The 17,613-nt window shown below is 31.6% G+C and overlaps 1 protein-coding gene across 2 annotated transcripts in view; it reads right to left on the reverse strand.

Moving 5' to 3' along the window:
• Positions 1-558: 558 nt before the first annotated feature.
• LOC127172074 (ephrin type-A receptor 5) overlaps positions 559-17,613 on the reverse strand; it is a 96,643-nt gene continuing 79,588 nt past the window's right edge. For both annotated transcript variants that reach the window (XM_051121141.1, XM_051121140.1), the window contains exons 14-17: positions 15,157-15,306; positions 8,134-8,327; positions 3,862-4,017; positions 559-2,020 (exon numbers count right to left, since the gene is read on the reverse strand). In XM_051121141.1, coding sequence (XP_050977098.1) covers positions 1,915-2,020; positions 3,862-4,017; positions 8,134-8,327; positions 15,157-15,306 — 606 coding nt within the window. In that variant the 3' untranslated portion in view covers positions 559-1,914. The remainder of the gene's footprint in view (positions 2,021-3,861; positions 4,018-8,133; positions 8,328-15,156; positions 15,307-17,613) is intronic.

Consider the following 17,613-nt stretch of genomic DNA (forward strand, 5'->3'; position numbering starts at 1 on the left):
CTTAAGTTTAGTCAACTTGAAATGTTAAGTTGTACTAAGTGACAACTTAGATATTTGTGTTGAGTTGAATCAACTCAAGTATCTAAGTTGTCACTTAGTACATCTTAACATTTCAAGTTGAATAAATGTTTTTTGAGTTGACTGAACTTAAAATTTTAAGGCAGTCAGGTAACAAATTATTTTAATTTGACTCAACAATTTTTTTTTTTTTTTTTTTTTTACAGTGTAATAACCCTTTCTCCAGTGAAAAAGTCCATCTCCTGTTGTCTTCTCGCACCAAAATCCACATACATATTTGTTTAGAACAGTTTTAGACTGTTTGGCCCTATAAATGGTGCTTGTTTTGTGCATATTTCACTCCTGATTCAGCAGAAGAGCAATATTATAGAAGCAACAGTCTTAAGGATAGATTTGTTTCTCACTAACACACAACTTTTGTTTTCTCAGGATGTTAATTGATGGACTGGTGATGTTTTTATCAGCTGTTTGGACTTTCATTCTGACGGCACCCATTCACTGCAGGGGATCCATTGGTGAGCAAGTGATGTAATGCTACATTTCTTTAAATCTGATGAAGAAACAAACTCATCTGCGTACAAAATTTTCATTTTTGGGTGAAATACTTCTTCAATTTTCTGGCCTATATTTGTGATGACATTGAAAGTCTATTTACTGTTTGTCTGTATACTGAGGTATGAGTTAAAATTATCTAAAGTAATCGACAGCCTTATTTAAACTTATTTTAACTGATTTTGCTAATGTTTGACATACTGAACCAACTTAAAGCCAACATGAAATGATATTCACAACCCATTTTACTTCCATAATGTGACATATATTTCACTGCATCCCAGTGTATTGTTATTTGCTATCGTTGCCTAAATGGCTATTTTTGCATCTGCCAAAAATGATGTTGTTACACAGAAAGCAATTATAATTTGTGCACAATAAACCCAAAATCTGAATTAAGAAAGTAAATGGGGTCCATACTGATTTCATGTTGACTTTAATATCCTCCTAGCTGTGAAATCTGAGCAAGGCAAAAGTATGGGTAGCAGAATACAGTAGAGATCACACATCAACAGTAAAACAATTGTTCATTTTCTATCTAATGAAGCACTGAGAGGCAATATAAACATTTATTGACCGGACTGAATATACATAGTATGTTAGCCCACCTGTGCACTAAAGTATTTCAACCTCACATGAACATGGATGGATGCATTTGAGCTCCACTTGAACTACACAACTGTACACTATTTACACATAAAACACCAAAACATCAGTGGAACTAAAATAAACTCGTGGTTTTGAAACGTGTCACATTTTCAAAAACAAATACATTTCCTCCGCCCTTCAAAACACAGATATTGTGCAAAAGGAAAACGATCCCGTCCATTGCTCTGTCCTCTTATTGAAACAAGGAAGCAACCATTTAGAAGGAAGTAAAATCAACATCAAGCGCAAAATCTACTATTGCTTTGTTTAACACTGCCATACGTTTGCTCAGCCCGTGATATGACTTCAGTCTTACTGTCTGAATTCGCCCCAGGTGAACTTGTCTTGAGGAAAAAACATCCGAGCTGAAAGCGACCGCAGTCTCTCGTGGAATTCCGGAGGTAATAATATTGTTGAATGAGGTCATGGAAAAATGCTATACATTCAGCCCAGAGACACCTGATCCCAAGTCAGCAGTCCTACCTGGAGATGTGCCACACTTTTCCAAACAATCACTCAACGTTTCAGTCAAGTTCCTCCTGTCACGTTAGTTTGGAGGCTTTGCACAAACGAAACAGTAACCGTTTGTCCATCTATCCGGCGTGTCAATTTTTTTTTCATTAAATAGTTCCGTTCAATAAATAAGTGTCTGTAGAAAGTGCTAGGCTACTGCTGGAGGCTCCTCTGAGGCGGCTCTCAGATGGGCATAGTGGCGTTCATCATCTGGACTCGCATCTCCTGAATGCTGTTGAGGATCTTTTTCTGATGGCCGGCCAAAGTGACTCCAACCCTCCTAAGATCTCTGCAAAAGAACAACAGATCAAAGATTTTAGGGTTCACCGATAATGATTAAACAACCAAAGTCAGTCTTAAATCAATATTTAGTCACTTTAAATGGACCAAACTTGTGTGAAATAGTAATTTTAAACACCTGATAGTGATTCTCACTATTAACCAGTGTTGGGGGTTACACAATACAAGTTACAAGTAAGTTATTTAATCAGATCACTTTTAAAGTACCTAGTGAAGTAATGCATTATTTTACTAGAACATATATGAGTTGCACACAAGTTACTTTGTTTACCCATTTATTCACGGACACGTCTCCTGTTCTCATATTGAAAGAAATTGTGAGTGAGGTGCAGAGTTTTCTTTTCTTTCTTTTTTTTTTTTTTTTTTTTTTGCTTTCAGCCTGAGGCTTATTCATTTCATTTTTGGTGTGAAAAGACCTTTACATTTGCCAAAAATATAACCTTTGGGCTATTTGTTACAAAAACAAATAAGCAAGCCCAGCTCAGTTGACAAAAAGGTAATGCAAAAGTAATGCAATGCATTACTTTCCATAAAAAGTAACACTTTTTAAGAGTTAGCAATTAGTTACATTTCTATGGAGTAACTAAACTCCTAATTTTCTGTGTATTAATAGTAGTTGTTAAGTTTAGGTATGGGGTTGGATTAAGAGGCTTAAAATATTTTCACACATTAATATGGTCAATGCATTAATTTATGCTTTAAAAATACTAATAAACTTAATTTCTAATTAGTAATATACATTGGTAAGAACTTATTTTGGACAGTTTTAAAGGTGATTTTCTCAGTTTTTTTTTTAATTTATTATTTATTTATTTATTTTTTTTACCCTCAGATTTCATATTTTGAAATAGTTGTATCTCAGCCCAATATTGTCCTATCCTAACAAACTATACATCAATGGAAAAATTATTTATTCAGCTTTTTTATGTATATACATATTGATGCATATTATTAATAAAATATCAATAAACAAACAAACAAACAAAAAAAACTGACCTTTATGATTGGTTTAAAACTAATCTCTTGTGGTGGTTTAAACAAGTTGTTACTGTTAACTAAAACTAAAACTACTGAACATTGTTTTATTGCACTATGGTCACATTTTAAAATGAGTCAAAACAAAACAAACACCTTGGCAACCAACTGAAAAAAAAAGTGAACGTAGTTACTATATATTAGAATACTATATAAGTGACACTAAAATAATAACTATTATTAAAAAACAAAAAAACAAAAAAACAATTACACCCAATTTGTAAGCTCTCATGTTCCAGATGCCTCATGATGTTGTTTTTTCCATGGAACAAAAATGCAGATATTTAGCATAATGTCTAAGCTGCTTCCATGCAATGAAAGTGAATGGTGACTTTTGTGACGAAAGATCCAAGTTGTTTAAATGATCTGCGTAAGTTTCATGCCAGATTTTAAGTAGAGCAATATTTGACATAATCCTAATAAATGCTTGTCTTTTCTACGCATAGTGTTTCATGAAGGTCGTCCAGTCTCCATTCATTTGCGTTGTACGGAAAAGACTATTAGTTCTAAAATCTTCAATTAGTGTTAAACTCTATCCTTAATTATGTCTTTATGAGTGCAACCTATTCTGAAAGAACATAAAGTTACATTTCAATAGCGGAAACAATTTGCCTAAATTACAGTTCATTATTCTGTATCTCTTTGGCATCATAAACTGTAGCAATTAACAGAAAGTACATCCAAATGATCAAAAAAAAAAAAAAAAAAAAACTCTGAATAGTCTCTACAAACAGTCATTTTTCAAGTACGTGAAAGGCAAAGAGGCGCAGTGACCTCCAACAACAGATGACTTACTCCAAGGTCATTTGAGTGACGACTTCCAGAGAAGTGTATCCACTTTCCATGAAAAGCTCGGTGTATCGACCCATTTTTATGGCCTCTAACCATTCCTCCACCGATCTGAATACACAGCCCTCAGGGCTCCCATGCTCCACTAATAAATTGGACACTCTGCGGGAGAGACAGGTACAGTGGTGAACAAATGGATGCAGAAACCTGACGTTACAATTCTAGGTGAAGGCAGGATAATAAAAACGTTTATGGATCTGAGCCGACTCAAAGAATAATGCACCATCTAACAGGCCTTTATGGTATATTGTACATTTTTGATGCAAGTTTCTTCCTCAAAACATGTAATATGAAAATAACTGTGTTATTACACTGTAATAATGGTGTTATTATACAAAAAAAATATTTTCTTCACCAAATTCTTGAAATAATATTTTAAATATTTTAACTATTTAAATGGGATTTGCAATAAAACTGAACAAAATATAATTAAAATGTACAATACATAATTAAAAATATAGGCCTATATTATAAACATTTAAATGTTTAGAGTCTTATTTATTTATTTATTTATTTGAAGAGTTCCTTTGCAAAAACAGATAACAGATTAAAAAAAGTAAATAAATCAAAAATCATGTTTATTATTATTATTATTATTATTATTATTATTAAGTTGGCTTGAGAAACATGCTAATAACTTGCTAACCATGTTATAAACATGCTAATAACATGCTAATCATGCTAGTAACATGTTAACAACATGCTAATCATACTAGAAACAGACTAGCAACATGCTAGTAACTTGCCAATCATGCTTAAAACATGCTAACAAAATGTTAATCATGCTAGTAACATGCTAACGACATGCCAATCATGTTAGAAACATGCAACAACATGCTCATAATGTTAGAAACATGTTAACAACATGCTAATCATGCTTGGAACAGACCAGCAACATGTTAGTAACTTGCTAATCATGCTTAAAACATGCTAACAAAATGTTTATCATGCTAACAACATGCTAGTAACTTGCTAATCATCCTTGAAACATACTAATGACATGCTAATTATGTTAAAATCATGCTAACAACATGCTAATAACTTGCTAACCATGCTAATAACATGTTAATCATGTTAGAAACATGCTTGTAAAATGCCAATCATGCTAGAAACATGCTAGCAACTGGCTAATCATGGTAGAAACATGCTAACAACTTGCTAATCATGTTCAAAACATGCTATAAACTTTCCAATCATGCTAGAAACATGCTTGCAACCTGCTAATCATTCTAGAATCATGGTAGAAACATGCTAGCAACTTGTTAATCATACTAAAATCATGCTAGCAACATGCTAGCAAATTGCTAATCATGCTAGAAACATACTAACGACATGCTAATTATGTTAAAATCATGCTAACAACATGCTAACAACTTGTTAACCATGCTAATAACATGTTAATCATGTTAGAAACATGCTTGTAAAATGCTAATCATGCTAGAATCATGCTAGCAACATGCTAGAAAATTGCTAATCATGCTAGAAACATACTAACGGCATGCTAATTATGTTAAAATCATGCTAACAATATGCTAACAACTTGTTAACCATGCTAATAACATGTTAATCATGTTAGAAACATGCTTGTAAAATGCTAATCATGCTAGAAACATGCTAGCAACATGCCAACAACTTGTTAATCATTCTAGAAACATGCTATCAACTGGGTAATCATGGTAGAAACATGCTAACAACTTGCTAATTATGTTAGAAACATGCTAGCAACCTGTTAATCATTCTAGAATCATGGTAGAAACATGCTAGCAACCTACTAATCATACTAAAATCATGCTAGCAACATGCTAGCAAATTGCTAATCATGCTAGAAACATACTAACGACATGCTAATTATGTTAAAATCATGCTAACAACATGCTAATAACTTAACCATGGTAATAACATGTTAATCATGTTAGAAACATGCTTGTAAAATGCTAATCATGCTAGAAACATGCTATCAACTGGCTAATCATGGTAGAAACATGCTAACAACTTGCTAATTATGTTAGAAACATGCTAGCAACCTGCTAAACATGCTAGAAACATGCCAACAACTTGCTAATCATGCTAGAAACATGCTAGCAATGTGCTAATGCTGCTAGGAACATCTATCTGAAACTGTATTTCCTTCAAAACGTTCAAACTTTAACGTTTCAAAACTACTTTAAACTTCAAACTATTTCAGAATGAAAACCATCAAACTCAACACTTTTTTTTCTTAAAACTTCTTAAACTCTAAACTTTTTAAACTTTTTAAACTTCTTAAAGATCTTAAACAATTCAAACTTTTTCAAACTTTCTGGTCTGGCTTTTTTAAGCCAACTTAAAGTTTGTCTTGACAAACTTTTTTTATCTAGTTATTATTATTATTATTATTATTATTATTATTATTATTATTATTATTATTATTATATTTTGCATTCCAAGTAATATCAATCAAACTGCAGTTGGGTTGTTTTGATTAAATCACACAATAAAAACCATGATGACACCAAAAATAAAAAAAAAAAAAAAAGAGAGAATAGTACACCATTTAAAGTGTCATGAACCCCCTCTGCTTCAGCAATGTTTTTTCACACCTCTGACTTGAAAAGGATTCCAAAAAGGGGCGTGGTCTACTGTGATAATGTGTAGAAGAAGGAAGGGTTTGCATAAAAAGGGGAGTGTCATCAAGCGCATAAAGACAGCTAAGTAACACACCGGTAAAGCAGTTGCAAATAGAGCCCTGCATTTCAGTGCTGGTGGAAATAACACAAGACCAGGCTACCACGACTGTTAAGAGCAGCTCAGACGGTGTTTAGTGTCCCATCAGCAGCAGGGAGAGATCCGTGTTCAAGTGCACGCAATAGGCTAAAGCTTGCCACAAAGCACCGGCAAAAGTAATTACCATGTATGTTTCGGGGGAAACAGTAAGGAGATATTTAAACTATTTATTAATAAACTAGTGTTTTCTGAGTCAGTGTAGCAAGGATGAAGTTGACGATCCTGACTCATCATCTCCTCACTGGACGTGCCTTTAGAGAGAAATGTGTCTATACGGATTAGCTACATAATGAAAGACTTTTTGTTTTCGATTTGTTTTATTTCATTAAGTCGTAATTTACAGCTTTCTACATATACATTTATCATGTCTATGATGCATATACTCGCTGACATTCGGTTCATTATTGAGATGGCAGAAAGCGCGTCATGTTTGTTTTCTTTGTTCTTCATTATTATTGAAAGCACAACGTTTTATTGATATTGTGAGTGCACACACATACAAGCAGACCCTTTACAGTTACGAATGATGTATTACTCTTACCTTTATGAGCAAAAATGACAGCATATTTTAAATCGTTGCCACTGAAAAAAATGCAAGTGATCGCGCAGACGGCTGCAAAGCATGCTCTGACCCTTTAACAGGCCTTTATGGTATATTGTACATTTTGATGCACGTTTCTTCCTCAAAATGTGTAATATGATAATAACTATATTATTAAACTGTAATAACTGTGCTATTATACATAATATCACCAAATTCTTGAAATAAGCAAAGTTTTATGTTTCGATTTAAAATATTTTAACTATTTTAATTGGATTTGGATTAAAAATGGGGTTTAAGCCTCTTCAAGACCACTGTATATTTGATATTTGATGAAACATTTGCAATATTCAGAACAAATATCTGTATGAAACTCATCTTATAATTCTGCTTTCATATGCATGCTAAATTAACTCGTATCATGAATATAAATATTAATATAATCAGTGATCTCTTGGCCACACTTGCTAACATTATCATCCAAGGCAAATAAAGGAAATTACGGTGCAATAACGCAGCTCTCGAAACATTCCCAGACTCCAAATCAATTTCATATTAAACCTGGACATAATTGCATAACACAATTACAGATAATGGATGATTCCAACATGTAAGAATACACAGCGCAAATGTATTCGATACGTATAATCACAGTAATTGGAAGTCATTTGCACACTGTCACTTCTGTTTAACGCGGCATTAAATCATGAAATGTGAGTGCGTATTTGTCACGAGTGTCATTAAAGCTTGATTTCCTGTGACAAGCGTGTACCAGAGTGGTTAACCCTCGCTTATCAATGCTTCACAGACGTGACATCATCAGTCGACATTAATCACATGCTGTAAATAACAGCATAATTAGCAAACACTCTGATGGAAACAATGAAGAACGAGAACAAAGGAACAGCGGTTACCTGTTCGATGGGTTAACTAGACCCTTCAGGCTGCTGGGGTTGCGGATGAGTTTGTCCAGTAAGCTGACAATCTCCTCGAATTTGGGCCGGCTGTTCCTGTCTTTCTGCCAGCAGTCCATCATGAGATGATAGAGGGCGGTCGGACAGTCCATGGGACCTGGCAGCCTGTAGTTCTCCTCCACTGCCTTTATCACCTGAGACAACACAAGAGATTGCAAGCACTTTACATCATGTTCGGTGATAAATATATGATGTGCCTTCAGTGTCCAAACACGGATTGTTCTGCTTCATGAATTGGTGCTAAGAGCAGGTGTTGGTGAAGTCACACACTGACCTCGCCGTCTACTGGCTGCTCGAAATGAACTGGCATCTCAAAGCAGACTTATCTGCATGCTCTACATCAGCAGAAACTACACGTATATAAATAAAGTGCAACTCATATGAAGTGATCAGGAGACTTAACTCTTGGCTAACAATGCCATACTCTAATAAGCATTGCATAAATGCAATAATTACAATAATATAATATTATAATTATAGTTATTATAATATATATTTATGCATTATATATTACATTATATTTATAATACGTATATTGTGCATATGTAATGCTTATTAGAGTACTGTCACAGTATTATTAATATTAATGTTAGTACTATACACAGTAATGTAGTACTGATATTAATATTAATTAACAGAATGTCATTAAAATGTATAATATATAATTAAAAATATAGGCCTACATTATAAACATTTAAATGATTGGAGTTCCAAGTAATATCAATCAAACTGTAGTTGGGTTGCGATTAAATCACACAATAAAAACATGATAACACCACAAAAAAATAAAATAATAATAATAATAATGATAATGATAATAATAATAATAATAATAATAATAATAATAATAATAATAATAATAATAATAATAATAATAATAATAATAATAATAATAACAACAACAACAACAACAACAACAACAACAATAATAATAATAATAATAATAATAATAATAATAATAATCTGTCAAAGCAAATTATTACTATTATTATTATTATTATTGTTATTGTTGTTGTTGTTGTTGTTGTTGTTGTTGTTGTATTTATGTAATGCTTATTAGACTACGGTTACAGCATTATTAATATCAGTGCTATACACAGTAATATAGGACTAATATTAATATTAATAAAGCTGTAACAATACTCAACAAAACATAATTTAATGTATAAAATATAATTTAAAATATAGGACTATATTATAAACATGTAAATGTTTTAAGTCAGGTTATTTATTTATGTATTTATGTATTTATGTAGGTATGTATGTATGTATGTATTTATTTATTTATTTTAAGCTGTACTTTGGCATATTGCTATTGTTATGATTATGATTATTATTATTATTATTATTATTATTGTTGTTGTTGTTGTTGTTCTTCTTCTTCTTCTTCTTCTTCTTCTTCTTCTTCTTCTTCTTCTTCTTCTTCTTCTTGTTGTTCTTCTTCTTCTTCTTCTTATTATTATTATTATTGTTGTTGTTGTTGTTGTTGTTATTGTTGTTGTATTTATGTAATGCTTATTAGAGTACTGTTACAGCATTATTCATATTAATATTAGTACTATATATAGTAACATAGTACTAATATTAATATTAACAATGCTGTAACACTACTGAACAAAATATAATTAAAATGTATAATATATAATTAAAAATGCCTACATCATAAACATTTAAATGATTGGAGTCAGTTTTTTTAGTAAATTATTACTTTTATTTGCATTAACTTGATCAAAAATGTCAATAAAGTAATTTTCTATTGAAAGTCCAACTTATCAACTTACTATGTAATATTAATATTATTAATACTGTTACAGTACTGAATGAAATATAATTAAGATACAAAATACATAACACAAATATAGGCCTATATTTATAACCATTATACTATAAATATACTTTATATACTATTATATACAATTCATATAACTTTCTTTCTACATAAATATTAATTTTAAATATTAATTATACAGAAATATTGAGCAGCAGAACTGTTTTCAACACTGATAATCAGAAATGTTTCTTGAGCAGCAAATCATCATATGATTTCACAATATTTCTGTTTTTACTGTCTTTTTGTTTGAGTAAATTCAGCGTTGTGCAGGATGCAGCAGGATCTTTTGAGCGGTATATAGCATGTGTTTTTGTAGTGTATGCACTGACAGATATTATACATAATTAATGAAGATGTCTTGTTTGTGTTCGGGGGTGAATGTGATATGTCTATTAGATGGGTTTGACTTTTTCTGCGATTCAAAAAACCGGCAGCATAAATCAGAGCCCTGAATCAACAAAGAGCATCTTCTCTCTCCTCTAAACTAAAATAAAATCCCCCACACTCCCACATCACAAAGAGCAGCACTACAACAACAGCAGCTCAGAAGGCAATCCCTCGCGGAAAACTCTGAGAGAGGGAGAAAACACAGACAGAGAAAGAGAGCGACTGACTGACAGACAGACAGAGCCAGAGAAACACACGAGCGTCTAGCTGAGCAGAGGAAGCCGAGATCTGAGGGGAACCCTCAAGAAACCGCTAAATAAAACATCAAATAACTCGCCCTTCCCAAGCGTGTGTGAAACAGATTAATGATGGAGCACAGAACGAGATGTGAGGCGCAGATGAAGCCGTCACTGGCAACTGTAAAGGAGGAAAAAAGGTCAGTCGTGCTTGATAAAACCATGACTGCTATGTGCACCTCCTTCTGGGATATGCTGGGAAAACTTAAGCATCGCCTTGTGTTTCATCTCTGCCTGCAAATATACTTGTCATCTCATACGCTGACATATGACATGCGCATCTACATAACAAAAGACAGAGAGGCGGCTGCTCCCCATGTACTGTGTTTTTCAGTATCTGACACTCCAGTGCTTTAATAATACTTAAAAAAGGATCGTCGTGATTTGTACTGTTTTTACTGCATTAACATTTGTAGGTATTTGAATTTACCTTTAGATAGATAAGTGATGAATAGATAAGATTTTTGTCTATTTATGTCTGTTTCAAACAAATGCTATTTTTTTTTTTTATTCTATTCATCAGTGAATCCTGAAACAAATGCATCACTATTTTCACAAAAGCATGACGAATGTTTTCAACATTGATAATAATCAGAAATGTTTCTTGAGCAGCAAATCAGCATATTCGAATGATTTCTGAATTCTGCTTTAATCACAGGAATAAATTTAAACAATTACTTTAAATTGTAATAATATTTCACAATATTACTGTTACTGTTTGTTTGTTTATTTATTTATGAATGCAGCCTTAATGAGCATAAGAGACTTCTTAAAATAATAAAAAAAATAAAATAAAATAAAATAATAAAACTGTATGTTTACTTGAATTAATAATAAAAGCAATACTTCACAAAGAAATTGTTGAAGGCTACATGCCATCTTGGGCAATTTTTTATTTGTTAGCATTTATATTAATATTTTGCTTTTTAAATTATTATTATTATTATTATTATTATTATTAATTATTATTAATAATAATAATTACATGCATTAATAATTGCATGTTTTTTTTTTATTTGTGTTAAATAGTATATAGTATAAAATAGTACAAAATATACTTTATATTTTTATAGTATCCATCATTTTATATAGTATACTTTATTTATTTATTTATGTATTTAGCTGTGGTATAAAATTTGCATCAAAATGTCGAAAATAGAAAAAAAAAAAGTGTTTTATTTAATTACTTAAAATTTTTATATTTATGTTAATGTATTAGTAAATGTCATTTAGTTAACCAGTGAATGAATGAATGAATGAATGAATGAATGAATAAATAAATAAATAAATAAATAAATAAATAAATATTTCATGAACTTTTTTATGGAAAATATTTCATGAAAATGTATAGCTTTATTAGTCTTAGTAAACTAAATTAAAGTTACTTACACAACACGTTTTATAATAGTATAATTAAAATAGTATTATTGTGTTTATCAATATTTTGAATGAGTTTATTTTAATATCTTCCATTTCCATTGTAATTTTAGTTAGTTTTAAACAATTTGTATTTTTTTTTATTATTATTATTTTTTTTTTATATTTATTTTGTAGGTAAAACTTTAGAATAAGGTTAATTAACAATACTTAACTAAATTAGTTAACATGAACTAAGAATAAACAATACTTCTACATCATTTATTCGTCTTAGTTAACAAAAAATGAACAAATGCATTTTTTTATTAACAAAGATTAATAAATAGTGTAATAAATGTATTGTTTGTTCATGTTACTTAATACATTAACTAATGTTAACAAATGACACCTTATTGTCAAGTGTTGACCCTCGCTTTTTCAGTTATGACAAATGAGAAATGTTGCCTTGATTTACTGAAATACATTATTTGTTACTATTACTGTCTATCCAGTGAGATCATGTTTTGTAATTAGACAGAGACGGGGAAACAATAGATGATGTTTTCTTCTGGTAAAAGCTACTGTACATTATGTCTTCTATAGAAACTCTACGCCTGAGCCAAACTCCATTACGCCGGCAGATTTCTGTCTACAGAGAGCTGACGCTCTTTGCAGAAAAGCCAAGAGTAAAATTCTTGTGGCCAAAACCTGAAACTCCCATTTTCAACCCAAATATCCATTACCCAGCAGCCCGTGAGTTCCTATTCTGCTGCTGAGCAGGTGACCTCTGACTGGACCGCAGGCGGACGTACCGCGGTGGGAGTCAACCCAACCCCAAAATCTGCATGGATCTCCCCTGCTGATGGTGTTCGATATGTCAGTTTAGCTCAGATTTTACCCTCACTTCCTGATCTATTTATAGACATCAGCATTCTATCGCTCTCGTTTTCCCCAAGGCAAATACGAGTGAGCGTGTGAGCGCTTAAAACAGCCATGGGAAGCAATTATTGTAGTGTAGTGTTAAAAGACTGCAGGGGAAAACTGCACTTTGGCTTCACCGCTGCCCCGAGACTCAATCTTTTCATAAATGTATGCCATATCACCACTGGATATATGATCTCATTTTATTTATAATAAATAAATACATAAACTTAGCAAAAAAATACTAGAGTTGTCAAGCAATTTTGTAATCTAATTAATTACATGATGTGCTGATTAATGAATCCACTTAATCGCAAATTAATCGCACATCAATTTTGGCTGAGAAATTACCCCTGATAGATCATTTAAGGTTATTATTGTGTTAAATGAGAAACACATTGGGGGAAAAAAGAAAAAAAAAAAAAGAAAATAATATTTTCATCTAACATTGCATTAATATTTGAATTTGCATTAATAAAATATAAATTTATTCACTCAATTCGTTCAAATGGCCAAATCATTCCGAAACAAAAGCAAGTGACTGTCTTTATGAAAGAATCACTGAATCATTGACTCACTCGGTTTGTTCAAAATGCTAATTCATTCAGTAAAGAAACACCACTGTGTGTTAATTGAAGACTCAACATAAGTTCCTCTGTGGCTTCATTTGGAACTATTATGTAACATAATAGTAACTTCTTTTCTATTCAACTATTATATAGGCCTAAAATCAATATCACATTTGCAGTCATGCATATACAGTATTCAGGGAAAAAATGCATTCTTGTGAAACGAAGCAAATGGCCAGTTAATTCAGAAATGAAACAAGTCTTTATGAATGAGTCACTGAATTATTCACTCACTTGATTCAATCAAACGGCTGATTCACTCAGGAAAAAAAACAAAAAAAAAAACAAAAAAAATGGATGTTTTTGGAATGAGTCACTGTGTCATTCACATTGTTTGAAACTCTTTTTGTTTTTGCCACTGAAACGTTCACTCACTTGATTCATTCAAACACCTAATTCATTCAGAAATGAAGCAAGTGACTGTCTTTATGAAATAATTATTTAATCAATGGCTCACTTGATTTATTCAAACAGCAAATTAATTTAGAAACAAAGCAAGTGACTGTCGTTGGAATGAGTCACTGAATCATTCACTCACTTGATTCGTTCTAAAGGCAAATTCATTCAGTAATTAAACACCACTGCGTATTGATTGGAGACTCAAAACTGTTCTGCTGTGGCTTTGTTTGAAACTGTTTTTGTTTGCGAAATTGAGAAAATTTTGGGTTAAAAATGAACACAATATTAACTTCTTGTCTGTTGAACTATTGTATAAAATCAATATAACATTTGCAATCATGCAGATATTCAGATATTTATAAACGACTCACTGAATCACTGGCTCACTTGATTCATTCAAACAACAAATTCATTTAGAAACAAAGCAAGTGACTGTCGTTGGAATGAGTCACTGAATCATTCACTCACTTGATTCGTTCAAACAGCTAATTCATTTAGAAATGAAGCAAGTGACTGTCTTTATGAAAGAATCACTGAATCATTGACTCACTTGATTTGTTCAAAATGCTAATTCATTCAGTAAGGAAACACCACTGTGTAAACACCACAGATCTGCTGTGGCTTTATTTGGAACTGTTTTTGTTTGTGAAATTGAGCAAAACAGACAATATTGACAGTATTGTGTTAAAAAAAAAAAAAAAAACAAAAAAAAAAAAAACATAATATATAACTTCTATTCAACTAATATATAAATCAATATCACATTTGCAATCATGCAGATATTCAGGGGAAAAAAATGTCTTTATAAATGAGTGACTGAATCATTGGCTCACTTGATTCATTCAAACAGCGAATTCATTTAGAAACAAAGCAAGTGACTGTGTTTATGATTCACTGAATCAGCGACTCACTTGATTCATTCAAAACCATGGATTCATTCAGTAACAAACACCGCTGTGCGTTCTTCGAAAAGACAACTGGACAAGTGACTGTAACTATTTTCATTTGTGAAATCGACCAATACAATACTGTGCCTAAAATCGAACATACTTTTCACTTATAAACACACTGCGTCGTGCCAATAAGACCAGTTCTTAGAATTCAATAAGACCAGTTCTAGAATTCAGTGCTCATTTGGACTTACGTCTTGATTGCTCATCTCCCAGTATGGTCTCTCGCCGTACGACATCACTTCCCACATAACAATCCCGTAGCTCCACACGTCACTGGCTGAGGTGAACTTCCTGTAGGCGATGGCCTCTGGAGCCGTCCACCTGATGGGAATCTTTCCTCCCTGCAAGACAAACAGCACGCTGAAATCCACGTCTCACATCAGAAACGTGTCTTGTCAGAGCATCTTAACGGGTGATTATTGCTGGGAAAGAATGGTGTCAGGCTGTGAAATGTGACAGGAAGCATTAGGTCTGTGGACGGCTGCTGCATGCTAATCGCTAATTGACTGTCCCGGTGTTAGCGCTCCCCGTCTCTGACGGCACTGAGGAGACGTGTCTTAATTTACTTTGTCGACAGTCATAAAACGCTTTCCTCGGTGTTACTTTGACACACCAAAACAAGAAACAGATGACAAACAGCGCTATGCTATGCTAATTATGACAGCCACCACCAAACCTCTAATTATCCTCTTTCAGAATAAGGCTGCTCCATTTTCAGGGCTCAACAATAATTAGTTCTCACTGTAGAGTACATTTTTTCTTCTTCTGGCCAAATTTCACTGGTTTTGGAGGCAAACAATTACAATTCTGGCTGTGTTTTAGCAACATATCTATAATGCTGGTTTTGGAGGTTATATAGTTTTTAATTCCTAATTTCTATTTGCAACAGCATGCAATTAAATAAAGAAATGCATAAAGAAACAAATACAGATATAAATAAATAAGTAAAGCATGACACAGAACACTGAATTCTTGTCAGGCCAGTCACAATTAAAATAGCTTGTGCACTTATGATTATTATGGTAATCTGCAAGCATTGCGTAAACACTGAACTGCCTACAGCAACCTGATTACACACAAGGTTGCAATATTCATTGAGCTGGTCAGGGAGTCTTTGAGAAGAGCCAACATACAATCAGATACCACCAAAGGCTTTTTTGTCTTTAGATAAAGGATATTCTTCAGAAAACACTTAAGAAGATACTTAAGAAATTTTCAAGAATTGCACACTTATGATTATTACAATAATCTGCAGGCTGTGCAAAAACATGGTCTTTGAGGTAATTTTCACCAAAGCCTGCCACTTTAAGACAGGTCTTAAGAACTTCTTAAAGTTTTTTTTTTTTTTGAATGTAACATTTTTATGAATATCATAGAATGAATGTTAAACTGCTCCCAAGCCAATTAATATTTTCATTTTATTTTATTTTATTTTATTTTATTTTATTTTTAGAAGATATTTATGATTTTTTTTTTTTGTACTTAACATTTTTTACGAACATCATAGAAGGAGTGTTAAACTGCTGCCAAGCCAATTAATTAATATTTTGTTTTATTTATTTATTTTTATTTTATTTTATTTTATTTTATTTTATTATTTTGTATTTATTTATTTATTTATTTATTTATTTATTTATTTTTTAGAAGATATTTTTGATTCTGGCTAAATCTGGTGTTTTTTTTTTTTTTTTTTTGTTTTTTTTTTAGTACTTAACATTTTTACGAACATCATAGAATGAGTGTTAAACTGCTGCCAAGCCAATTAATTAATATTTTTATTTTATTTTATTTTATTTTATTTTATTTTATTTTATTTTATTTTATTTTATTTTATTTTATTTTATTTTATTTTATTTTATTTTATTTTATTTTATTTTATTTATTTTTAGAATATATTTGTGAATTTGGCCAAATCCGTTTTTTTTTTTTTTTGTGATTTTTATGAACATCACATAATGAGTGTTAAACTCCCAAGCCAATTAATATTTTATTTTATTTCATTTCATTTCATTTCATTTCATTTCATTTCATTTCATTTCATTTCATTTCATTTTAAAGACATTTGTGAATCTCGCCCCTGGAGTATTTTAGCACCCTTCATTAAAATAATGATAGAAAATCAGTGCAAACCCATCCAAAATATGCAATTCAGTTTCGTATGGAAGATTATTTTCATCACAAAATAATATATATTTGCAAAATATCATAATTGCGAGACTTAAATGTACAATTCTGGAAGGACAAGTCATAATTGTGTGATGCAGATGCACATAACTGTGAGAAAAGTCAGGATTTTAAGATCTAAACTTACAACTGCTAAAAAAAACAAACAAACAAAAGGAAGTAAGAAAGTAAAAGTTAAAAAAAAAATGCAATAGCAAGAAAAAAGTCAGAACTGTGAGATGTAAACTCATTCAACTTGCATATGCACAATATAAACTTATTTTGCACATGCATTTTATTTATTTTATTTTTAATATTTATTTTTAAGAAGATATTTGTGAATCTATTTTATATATGTAAACCAGTGCAAACCCATGCAAAATGTGCAGGTCAGTTCAGTATGGCAGATTATTTCTGTCACAGAATTAATGCATGTAATTGCACAATGTCAGAACTGTGAGATACACTTAAAACTCTGAAAAAAA

This window comes from Labeo rohita, chromosome 10 (genome assembly GCF_022985175.1).
Source record: "Labeo rohita strain BAU-BD-2019 chromosome 10, IGBB_LRoh.1.0, whole genome shotgun sequence".
NCBI lineage: Eukaryota > Metazoa > Chordata > Actinopteri > Cypriniformes > Cyprinidae > Labeo > Labeo rohita.